General features: G+C 43.1%; 1 protein-coding gene across 1 annotated transcript in view; it reads left to right on the forward strand.

Moving 5' to 3' along the window:
• The window catches only part of golga3 (golgin A3), a 53,015-nt gene extending 47,646 nt beyond the window's left edge, over positions 1-5,369 (forward strand). The window contains 4 exon segments of the mRNA XM_033043944.1: positions 593-715; positions 1,622-1,786; positions 2,778-2,941; positions 4,515-5,369. Of these exon segments, the coding sequence (XP_032899835.1) occupies positions 593-715; positions 1,622-1,786; positions 2,778-2,941; positions 4,515-4,722 (660 nt within the window). The 3' untranslated portion in view covers positions 4,723-5,369.
• Positions 5,370-12,415: the final 7,046 nt, after the last annotated feature.

Consider the following 12,415-nt stretch of genomic DNA (forward strand, 5'->3'; position numbering starts at 1 on the left):
TGAGGCAGCAGCTCTACCATTTGCATAATTGTGCCACTCTCTTTCCAGACGTTGTAATAATTCCTATCTGAGGATTTGAATTGATGAAACCAATCAACTTGACGCTCTCTCCCACAAACTCCAAGCTCACCAGGGTACTGGTGAACCTCTCATTTTGTTTACCTTTTTACCTCTGCAATCAATCTAAAATCATCATTCTTCCACCTGCTCAGAACGGTGTACTTCTTGGCATGTTCTAGAATTCAGGATGTCGTTCTAGAAAAAATTTACAAAATCTTTTCTAGATCACAATCCAGCTTTTGGAAAGTCTTGAAAATCCATGGAACAACCACAAATTACAAAAATGCTGAAGCCTTATTGAAGTACAGTAGTTGGTCAACGTTTTGCATTTTATTGCCATCACTAATGTTGTGGCACTGAATTTATTGAAGGTCTTAATCTTAATGACAGATTTAATCGAGCGCTGCATGGCATCGGTACCTGTGGCCATCTGTCCCATTTGCTGTGGAGATCAGATGGCGGCTGTGGGAGGTCATTTAGGGCAGTGGGTGGATTATTGAGATCACTGAAAAAGAAAATGTGTTCTTTACAGGTGGAGGACTTGAAATGGGAAGTTGAACAGAAGGAACGTGACTTCCGAGCCTTAAAGCAGCAGCTATCAATGACCGAGCAGCGGAGTCAGAAAGAGTTGGAAGGCCTCCAGGAAGCTTTGCAGGTGGGAGCTGTTGCAACGGACACGCATATTTCAATTCAATGCTACTTGCTGAACAGACTGAGATGTTTAGCTTTTGAGACAGATTTCCCCTGAAACATTTAGTTTTTTTTAAATTTAGAAATAAAAAATAACAATTTAATTTGGGAAAAATTCAGCATAATGAAATGGCCTTCATTACTGCATTTGACGGGCTCCAGTGTGAGGCAAGCTGGATGTTGGTGCTGAGGTTCAGTGGACTGGACAGGCAAGATCATGTAACCATGTTAATTCATGCAGAGCTACCTTCTCCTCTCTCCACTTTGTGATTTGTGATCAGTCTTTTGATGCTTTTCATTACAGTCCTGTGGAGAAATGTTACCATATCCAGTTGTTTGGCTTGGTTGAAACAAGGAACTGCAGATGCTGGCTATCAAAAAAGATGCAAAGTGCTGGGGAACTCAGCAGATCAGGCAGCATGTTGTTCAAAAGGGAACTGCAGATGCTGGAATATCGAAGGTACACACAATTGCTGGGGAAACTCAGCGGGTGCAGGCAGCAGGCAGCAGGCAGCATCTCTGGAGAACATGGATATGGGGTTGGGTCTGAAGAAGGGTCCGTACCCAAAACATCGCCTATCCATGTTCTACGGAGATGCTGCCTGACCTGCTGAGTTGCTCCAGCTTTTTGTGTCTATCTTAGACTTTCTGGACGTCAGGAAAGACAGATCCAATTCTTACCCAGGGACAGCTAGTACACTTAATTGTTTATTTTCTTTTTTTACTTTTAGTAATCGTTAGAATTACTAACAATTTTGTTGGCAGCATTATTAAACTATGCTCTCAACTAATTTTCAGCATTTTTTTTTTGCTTGCGAGTAATTGAAATATATACTGCAACTAAAGACCTTTCTTCCTGTGCATTCTTAAGGGCATTAAAACGAATTTGGAGGATCTGCAGGAGGAACTTGCCACAACTCGCAAGGACAAGTTCATGCTCCAAACCAAGGTGACGGAACTAAGAAACAGCATGAAGACATTACTGCAGCAAAACCAGCAGCTAAAGGTGGACCTCAAGCAGAGAAAAACACGCAAGGTCAGTGGGCAATTCCACGGCAAAATAAAACGGTTTCCATTCGACAGTAAAGGGCCTGTCCCACTTACCGAAAAATGTCAAAGTCACGGACGCCTGTATGGTCGTGAGTAGTCGCCCAAAGAGTCGTACCTTTTTCTGGTCAACCGCTGGATTTTCAACATTTTGAGAATTTTCGGGGACCTGCTGTGACTATCACGGGTGCCCCCAAGTCGCTGAAAAAATCGCGTGTAGGACAGGCCCTTAATCTGTGCCCCAAACACCTCCTCGCTCAGATGTCTGATTAGCTGTGTTATGTGCACAGGGTTTCGTTTTAGGTGTTTTAATTTTGGAGATACAGTGTGGAAACAGGCCCACCGAGTCCACACCGACCTGCGATCCCCGCACACTAACACTACCCTACACACACTAGGGACAATTTCACATTTACACCAAGCCAGTTAACCTACAAACCTGTACGTCTTTGGAGTGTGGGAGGAAGCAGGTCACGGGGAGAACGTACACACTCCATACAGACCAGCGGCCATAGTCAGGATCAAACCCGAGTCTCTGGCGCTGTAAGGGAGTAGCTCTACTGCTACGCCACCGTGCTGCACACGATGTGATCTTGGCCATTGTCTGTGTAATAAGAAGAGGTTTTGCAGAGGAAGGCAGTTAATATTCACCAGATTGTTTAGTTTAGAGATATACACACAGAAGGGTCGCAACCCGAAACGTCACCTATCCATGTTCTACAGAGATGCTGTCTGACCCGCTGAGTTACTCCAGCACTCTGTGAAACGTCACCTATCCATGTTCTACAGAGATGCTGCCTGACCCGCTGAGTTACTCCAGCACTCTGTGAAACGTCACCTATCCATGTTCTCCACAGATGCTGCCTGACCCGCTGAGTTACTCCAGCACTTAGTGTCTTTTTTTGAGTAAAGGCTTGTTGGCATGTTCAGATACCATAAGTGCAATGTAATACTGAATAAATAAACTTTATTTTGAACAGCGAATAGAGCTGAAAGGAGATGCTGTTTCATCAAATCCGGTAACGCCGGTAAAGATCCCCGATTGTCCAGTGCCGGCCTCCATCCTTGAGGAATTACTCAAGCCACCGACTGCTGTGAGCAAAGAACCTCTCAACAACCTACACAGCTGTTTAAAGCAGCTCAGGTAAGACCCACTTACGCAGCTGCGTTCGCGCGATCTCCCCACCTCTCCTCCCCCAAACCATGTCCCCTTGCATAGTCTCCCCAACATATATGCAACAGAACATCAAAGTGGTCGGGGTCATCAATGCCATTGTTTGGAAATAAGATGATTTGGCATTGCAGAATAACCGAAACAATGATGGAGTAAATGTACAGTCTCTTGCCCAGAGAAAGGGAATCATGTAGCTTAAATCCACAAAGGACATAGGTTTCAGGTGGGGGGGGGAGAGATTTAGTTGGAACCTGAGGCGTAACCTTTTTATACAAAGGGTATTGGGTGCATGGACTGAGCTGCTGGAGGAGGTTGTTGAGGCAAGTACCATCGCAACCTTTAAGCAACATTTCGACATGTACACGGATAGGAAAGGTTTAGAGGGATATAGGACAAATGTGGGTAGGTGGGACTAGTGTAGCTGGGGCATGATGGTCGCGCAGGCACGAAGGACCTGTTTCCATGCTCTCGGAGTCTATGTGGCCCTCGGTTTTAGATTTCACACATTGGTTATTAGACCAAAGATGGGGCGCAGCGTGGTTCCAATCTGTTCTTTTTTGAGGCACGCTACACATTACATCTCGCCTGTTTTAGGCACCCTGCCTTTGTGACTGTATCATGGACAATCTATTGTGACTAGAGTCTGTTCTATGTTTAAGAAAGAACTGCAGATGCTGGAAAAATCGAAGGTAGACCAAAATGCTGGAGAAACTCAGTGGGTGAGGCAGCGTCTGGAGTGAAGGAATGGGCGACGTTTCGGGTCGGATTCTGAATGGGAGGGGGAGTTGAAGTGCTGGGCCACAGGGAGATCAGGTTGGTTATTGCCCCAGAGTCTGTTCAATCCTCGGTATCCAATATGTCAGGACATCCCATTTATTTTAGGCAGGGAGAATAAAACCACTTTTATTGGAGAATGAACAAATGATATTATAATCATCTAATCCCAAGCAATAACATGTGTCAGATTGGGGAAGAATAATATGATGTGTTTGTCTGTTACAAATGCAATAAATTCAACTGTGAGAGAATGAACAATAGGATGTTTAACAGAGATTAGAGATTTACCTCCTTGTGTTTTGAATAGATTCTGTTAAGTGTTTAAGAAAGAACTGCAGATGCTGGAAAAATCGAAGGTAGACAAATATGCTGGAGAAACTCAACGGGTGAGGCAGCATCTATGGAGCGAAGGAATAGGTGACGTTTCAGGTCGTCTCGACCCGAAACGTCACCTATTCCTTCGCTCCGTAGATGCTGCCTCGCCCGCTGAGTTTCTCCTGCATTTTTGTCTACCTTCTGTTAAGTGTTAATGATTTTCGATTACAATCTCTGAAATGTGACCGTATTATAGCTGACATAATTCACCGCGTGCAGGTTGTGTGATACATGGAAACATAGAAAAATAGGTGCCGGAGTAGGCTATTTGTCCCTTCGAGACATTAAATGTTTTATGAGGGTTAAGCCATTGGGACGACAGCAGTGGGACTGTTTCCTGTACTATGGGGAAAGGATTGCATGTATGATCTTTTTCTGCTCCCACCCAAAGGCAAGAGATGGACTGTTTGCAGCGGCAGATGGAGGAGCACACGGTAACCGTGCACCAGTCTATGTCATCATGGACGCAGATCGAGGGGCAGTTGATGGAACTTGCTGTGGATGGCCCCATTGCAGCAGCAGAGCAGTGCAGTAACAGTACAGAGGTCAACCTTGACAATAGTGCAAATACTCAGCACCTGAACGGGAAAGCCCAATAGAGAACGGCCGCTGTACTGTAGCAGACATCAACACCCTCCGCAATGCCGATGAGTATGAATGTTTTCCGAACCTCCTCGTGATCCATTTACAATCTGATTTTCTTGCCACCCAAGAGAAAAGTAGTTAAGGTGACCCCTTCACACCATCCTTTTACAAGTTGAAGTGCCACCTGTAACTTAAATGCACGCCATGTGCAGTTTTAATTTGACTGCAGGGGCCTTTACGAAGGGATGGGGAGAGCAAGCGATGTGGAGGATTAGCTTTATGGAGGCATGTCCATTGGCCGTGAAATGGTACAGACTAAGATGGGAGCAATTCCTCACTGAAGCATCCCAATCCTTGCTTCAGGATGTGGGTAATGAGCTTGAGGTGAGTAGTCTGCCTTCAAGAAGGGTTTAAAAGGTTTAAAAATTATTGATTCTAATTTATTACAATTACCTTCACTGTAGCTGGTTGTAACTTTTGTTGGAGTTCTGAAAGTTGTCAATTTAATTTGGAAGTTGGTGGTGTATTTAAGTTTAAGACTTGGGCAGCATTATATCGGTACTGAATAAGTCAAAGTGTAACCAAGGATATAAATGAAGTTTGTACACTTTTGTCTGAATGTTACTGAATCTTTTATTTCCCCCTTGAAGAAAGTAGAGTTTAAAAAAGAAACGTGCATTGCATCTTTTAATCTCCACGTTTGTTGAGCAAGGCAAGCCAAAATAATATAACTTGCCCTACCACCGGCAGAAAAGTCTCTTTTGAATGTGTTTGCTTTTTGCTTCTGTGAGCACGCACGCACACTAATACACGGCCTCGTCCAAACGGCCCATTATAAACGTTTCTTTGTAACACTGTTAGAGAACCAGATCTCTCAAAAACATTAGCACTCTGGGTTTGATAAGGTGGGTGGATAAAGGTTTGGATTCAAATTTAACGGAGCTGACGACACACAATGTCCTCTGTTGGCAATTGGGCCGAGTAAAATGGAAATGTTACACAAGCTTCCAAGGTGGAATTATTTGCAGGTTGGAGCTTTAAACTACAACTATCTGCGAACATCGCAAGTTATTACCTCATTGACATGTTTCATAACCTGCCAACCTTGATAGGAGAAAGAAAAATTATACACACACACACACACACACACACACACACACACACACACACACACACACACACACACACACACACACACACACACACACACACACACACACACACACACACACACCTTGGGTTAGTTTTTTTCTCACCAAATTGTTTATACGTAACAATACTTAATGCTTTATGAAGCGAAGGCATGTATATACAACTGCCAAATAAGCTTAGAGATGCCGCCTTCAAATCAGCAACATAGAAGCTGTGCTGAATTGTAGTAATGTAAAAGACTAACTCGATCCGCTTTAACCATAATCAATATTTGTGCACTACAACAACTTTTTCCTTTCTCAGTCTCAGTTTAATTTCAGCTTCATATTTTTGTTTGTTTTTGGTCTGCCTTTACTCTGGAGAACTACTTACAACAGACTATCTTGTACAATATGAAAGAACTGTAAGCATGTTAAGAAACCTTGTGCAGAATATTGCTGGAGAAAAATGTGCAATAAACTATTTTTGGTAATAGTTTTTCACGTGTGCTTTTATATTTACATTTAATTGTTCGTTCAACTTATTTATAATGTGCATGCCAGATGCAAATTAAACATCTGCAGTCATCTGCATAATTAGTTTAACAAAGCTGTGTGCAAATCAATATTGAACCTGAAAACTAACAAGTTAATCACAGCTTACTTTTATTCCACCATCCCATACAAGTACATTTGAACAATGCCCTTGTGTGAACAAGTGATAGAACATAAAACAGTGCAGATAGACACAATGCTGGAGTAACTCAGCGTGACAAGCAGCATTTCTAGAGAGAAGGAATGGGTGATATTTCAGGTCGAGACCCTTCAGTCTGAAGAAGGGTCTCGACCAAAATGTCACCCATTCCTTCTCTTGAGAAATGCTGCCTGTCCCGCTGAGTTACTCCAGCATTTTGTGTCTATCTTCGGTTTAAATCAGCATCTGCAGTTCCTTCCTACATATAGAACGGTGCAGCACAGGAATGGGCCCCTCAGCCCACAATGTTTATGCCGAACATGATACCAAGTTTAAAAACTGATCTCAACTGATCCGTAACCCTCCATTCCTTGCACTTCCATGTGCCTGTCTAAAAGCCTCTTAAATGCAACTATCGTATCTGCCTCCACCACCACTCCTGGTAGTGTGTTCCAGGCACCCACCTGTGTGGAAAAACCTGCCCTGCACATCTCCATAAACTTTCCCCCCTCTCAGCATTTAGCTGTGCCCTCTATCTAGTGTTTGACAGTTCCACCCTGGAGGGAGTTCTGACCATCTACCCTTTCTATGTTGAAAATAATCCCAATGTGAGGAGAACCAATTCCAGGGAAAAAATTGTGAAGCATGAATTAGCAAAATTAACTTTCAGCTGCTTGTAGCCATTGCTTGATTCCTGGAGAATTAAAAAAAAAAAGCATTTGGTCTGATTCTTTGTATGGTTTTTGTACTGCATAGTTTTTCTTCTGTTCACTCACCATGCCACAGTGCATAACAGGTGGTGTATGACCTTGGTGAGGTTTAATTAACGCTATTAAAGTTGCTTGTTCTGTAATTAATTGTCAGGAAATTATAGCCATTATGTATATAATCTAAAATAGTACAACTACACAAAATGAGGTTTTGACAAAACTATGAAACATGTGGTTTAAACACATTGCTCTTTGTGTGTATGTATGGTTTTTATTTAAAAGTATGAAAATTATTATAACTTCTTCGAAAGGAGGGATGATTTTTCCTTTAATTTTGTAAGTAAAATATTCCAGTCAACTTTATTGACATTACTGCACAGATAATTCCTTATCTCCCCCAAAATTAGCAATTTGTTCAGTCTTTCTTAGATTTCTTTTAAAGAGCATTATTTGACCTTTTCTAAACAAAACATTTACATAGCTATTGGTTTCTTTTTGTTCAATAAAATGTTCGATAATGAAAATTTCTGCAGTTTCTGCTAATCTTTGTGTAGCTTAGAATCGGAATGCCTTTTGATAATATGTCATATTACAAGGCACAGATAAGTGATTCATCTTCACTTAAAGCAGTGCATTGCTGCTGTGCCAATGATATTTTTTTAAGTATCAGGAATGCAAAGGGTTCTCTAAATATAAGGAAAATATTCTGGAACTCAAACTGATGTACAGAGTCTCTTGCCCAGAGTGGGGGAATCGAGGACCAGAGGACATAGGTTCAAGGTGAAGGGGAAAATATTTAATAGGAATCTGAGGGGTAAAAAAAAAAAGGTGGGTGTATGGAATGAGCTGCCAGAGGAGGTAGTTGAGGCTGGGACTATCCCAACGTTTAAGAAGCAGTTAGACAGATGCATAGATAGGACAGATTTGGAGGGATATGGACCAAGCGCAGGCAGGTGGGACTAGTGCAACTGGGACATGTTGGCCGGTGTGGGCAAGTTGGGCCGAATGCCCTGTTTCCACGCTGTATCACTCTATAACTATGACGAGATGGATAAAAGACATTTGCCTTTTCGGCCATTCCTCCCTGTTCCCCTCCAACAGAAGCTTGAAAGTGCGCAACACCAGACTCAGGAACTGCTTCATCCTCTCTGTTATCTGGCTTCTGAATATTCCTCCCATAAGCTATCTGATTCACCTCTACCCCATTGAGGACATTAGACTTTGTCAATGGAATTGTTGAGCTACAATAGAAGATAGACACAAAAAGCTGGAGGAACCCAGTGGGTCAGACAGCATTTCTGGAGAAAAGGAATAGGTGATGTTTCGGGTTGAGACCCTTCTTCATCTACAATGCTGAGAATGATATTCTGCTCTCTATCTCCTCCCCCCCCCCCCCCCCCCCCCCCCCGGTCTATCTCGGTGACGAAAGAGATTGCTGAAGGTAGGGCGGTGGATATTGTACACACGGATTTTAGTAAGACATTTCAGACAGTCCCTCATGGTAGGCTGAACCAGAAGATGTTCTGGCGGTGGTGGCCTGAGTCCGGGGTTCGGCCGCGGGCCAGCGGCTGCGTCAGCAGGACTGGTAGGCGGCAGCTTCGACCGGTATTTAGCCGCGGGACAGTTTTTAACATCGCCCGGTGGGGTATCGCCTCAGCGCAGAGGGAGAAGAGGAGGGAAGAGACTGCAGACCTAAGACTTTTGCCTCCATCACAGTGAGGAGATGCTGGGTGGACTCACTGTGGTGGATGTTAATATGTGTTTATTGTTGTTTTTTATTGTATTGTATTGTATGTATGACTGCTGCAATTTCGTTCAGACTTTGGTCTGAATGACAATAAAGGCAATCTAATCTAATCTAAAAGATTAAGATGCACTGGATTCATGGTGACTTACTCGTATCCCTCTATACTTTTCATACCCCAGTACTATCCAAGTGTCTTTTAAATGACAAAATGATACTCAAGTTCTCAGGAATAAATATCACCAGTAATGTGTCCTGGACCAGCAACATCGAAGCAATGGCCCAAAAAGCACACCAACGCCTCTTTCCTTAAAAGGCTTTGTAAATTCAGCATGTCCCCAACCCTCACCAACTTTTACAGAGGCATCATAGAAAGCCTTATGTGTATCGCAGCATGGTTTGGGAATGGCTCCATCTACGACTGTAAGAAATTGTGAAGAGTTGTGGACATAACCCAGACTCATGCAGAGCATACCTCCATCAAATAGTTTCCTTTCAAAATCATGTTACTTTGCTCAATCCAGCTGTCATAGAAACATAGAAAATAGGTGCATTTTCTAAGCTATCACTTCCTTAATAAAGAATGGCACAGCTGCCAGAGCCAGGAGACCCAGGAGACCCAGGTTCAATCCTGACCTTGGGTGCTATCTAGGTGGAGTTTGCATGTTCTCCCTGTGACTGCATGTGTTTCCTCTGGGTGCTCCGGTTTCCTCACACATCCCAAAGACTTGTGGGTTTGTACGTTAATTGGCTTCTGATCCTAGTGTATACAGAATAGATGAGAAACTAGGAGATATTACTGAATTTTAGTATGGATTTTATAGAGTATAATGTTGACATATCTAATGTGCTGCTGTAAGTAAGAATTTCATTGTTCCATTTTGTGACATATGACAATAAAACTCTTGACTTAATTAACCACAATACTGGGGTGGGAGATTGCAACCTTCACGTGGTCCATCCAGTTTCGATGAATGCAATCAACCCGGCTTGCACAAACAGAAGATCAAACAGAACAAGTTGTCTTACAACTTCAGGCTGTGTACGCCATATGCAAGAAGAAGAAGAACCACAATACTAGTGTGGAAAACCCCTCAGTGATTAGAACAATAAATCTGTAGGTCCCTTGCAGTCAGAAATGGGTGAGTTGATCATGGGGAACAAGGATATGGCGGACCAATTGAATAACTACTTTGGTTCCGTCTTCACTAAGGAAGACATAAATAATCTGCCGGAAATAGCAGGGGACCGCGGGTCAAAGGAGTTGGAGGAATTGAGTGAAATCCAGGTTAGCCGGGAAGTGGTGTTGGGTAAATTAAATGGATTAAAGGCCGATAAATCCCCAGGGCCAGATAGGCTGCATCCCAGAGTACTTAAGGAAGTAGCTCCAGAAATAGTGGATGCATTAGTAATAATCTTTCAAAACTCTTTAGATTCTGGAGTAGTTCCTGAGGATTGGCGGGTAGCAAACGTAACCCCACTTTTTAAGAAGGGAGGGAGAGAGAAAACGGGGAATTACAGACCAGTTAGTCTAACATCGGTAGTGGGGAAACTGCTAGAGTCAGTTATTAAAGATGGGATAGCAGCACATTTTGAAAGTGGTGAAATCATTGGACAAAGTCAGCATGGATTTACAAAAGGTAAATCATGTCTGACGAATCTTATAGAATTTTTCGAGGATGTAACTAGTAGCGTGGATAGGGGAGAACCAGTGGATGTGGTGTATCTGGACTTCCAGAAGGCTTTCGACAAGGTCCCACATAAGAGATTAGTTTACAAACTTAAAGCACACGGCATTGGGGGTTCAGTATTGATGTGGATAGAGAACTGGCTGGCAAACAGGAAGCAAAGAGTAGGAGTAAACGGGTCCTTTTCACAATGGCAGGCAGTGACTAGTGGGGTACCGCAAGGCTCAGTGCTGGGACCCCAGCTATTTACAATATATATTAATGATCTGGATGAGGGAATTGAAGGCAATATCTCCAAGTTTGCGGATGACACTAAGCTGGGGGGCAGTGTTAGCTGTGAGGAGGATGCTAGGAGGCTGCAAGGTGACTTGGATAGGCTGGGTGAGTGGGCAAATGTTTGGCAGATGCAGTATAATGTGGATAAATGTGAGGTTATCCATTTTGGTGGCAAAAACAGGAAAGCAGACTATTATCTAAATGGTGGCCGACTAGGAAAAGGGGAGATGCAGCGAGACCTGGGTGTCATGGTACACCAGTCATTGAAAGTGGGCATGCAGGTGCAGCAGGCAGTGAAGAAAGCGAATGGTATGTTAGCTTTCATAGCAAAAGGATTTGAGTATAGGAGCAGGGAGGTTCTACTGCAGTTGTACAGGGTCTTGGTGAGACCACACCTGGAGTATTGCGTACAGTTTTGGTCTCCAAATCTGAGGAAGGACATTATTGCCATAGAGGGAGTGCAGAGAAGGTTCACCAGACTGATTCCTGGGATGTCAGGACTGTCTTATGAAGAAAGACTGGATAGACTTGGTTTATACTCTCTAGAATTTAGGAGATTGAGAGGGGATCTTATAGAAACTTACAACATTCTTAAGGGGTTGGACAGGCTAGATGCAGGAAGATTGCTCCCGATGTTGGGGAAGTCCAGGACAAGGGGTCACAGCTTAAGGATAAGGGGGAAATCCTTTAAAACCGAGATGAGAACTTTTTTCACACAGAGAGTGGTGAATCTCTGGAACTCCCTGCCACAGAGGGTAGTCGAGGCCAGTTCATTGGCTATATTTAAGAGGGAGTTAGATGTGGCCCTTGTGGCTAAGGGGATCAGAGGATATGGAGAGAAGGCAGGTACGGGATACTGAGTTGGATGATCAGCCATGATCATATTGAATGGCGGTGCAGGCTCGAAGGGCCGAATGGCCTACTCCTGCACCTAATTTCTATGTTTCTATGTTTCTAACCACAATACTGGGGTGGGAGATTGCAACCTTCACGTGGTCCATCCAGTTTCGATGAATGCAATCAACCCGGCTTGCACAAACAGAAGATCAAACAGAACAAGTTGTCTTACAACTTCAGGCTGTGTACGCCATATGCAAGAAGAAGAAGAACCACAATACTAGTGTGGAAAACACCTCAGTGATTAGAACAATAAAAAACAGTCAATAGAAGTTCATAGTGTTCAATGGTGTTTTATCATTAATGTTTTATTATTATTAATGTTTAGTGTTTACTGAGTCATTTGTAACTGTCACTGTATGTCATGTTGTTACTTGTGTGCGGAGCACCAAGGCAAATTCCTTGTATGTGAATACTTGGCCAATAAACTTACTTATAGTCGAGGTTAATGTTTGCACTTTAAGAGCCTGCTGGTTGTTGGGAAGATGTTGGACTTCACAATATTGTCACTGGGACTTTGCTCTGCAGTAATTGCTGTGTTGGCAACTTAAATTATAAAAAACACACA

This window comes from Amblyraja radiata, chromosome 25, assembly GCF_010909765.2.
Source record: "Amblyraja radiata isolate CabotCenter1 chromosome 25, sAmbRad1.1.pri, whole genome shotgun sequence".
Lineage (NCBI taxonomy): Eukaryota > Metazoa > Chordata > Chondrichthyes > Rajiformes > Rajidae > Amblyraja > Amblyraja radiata.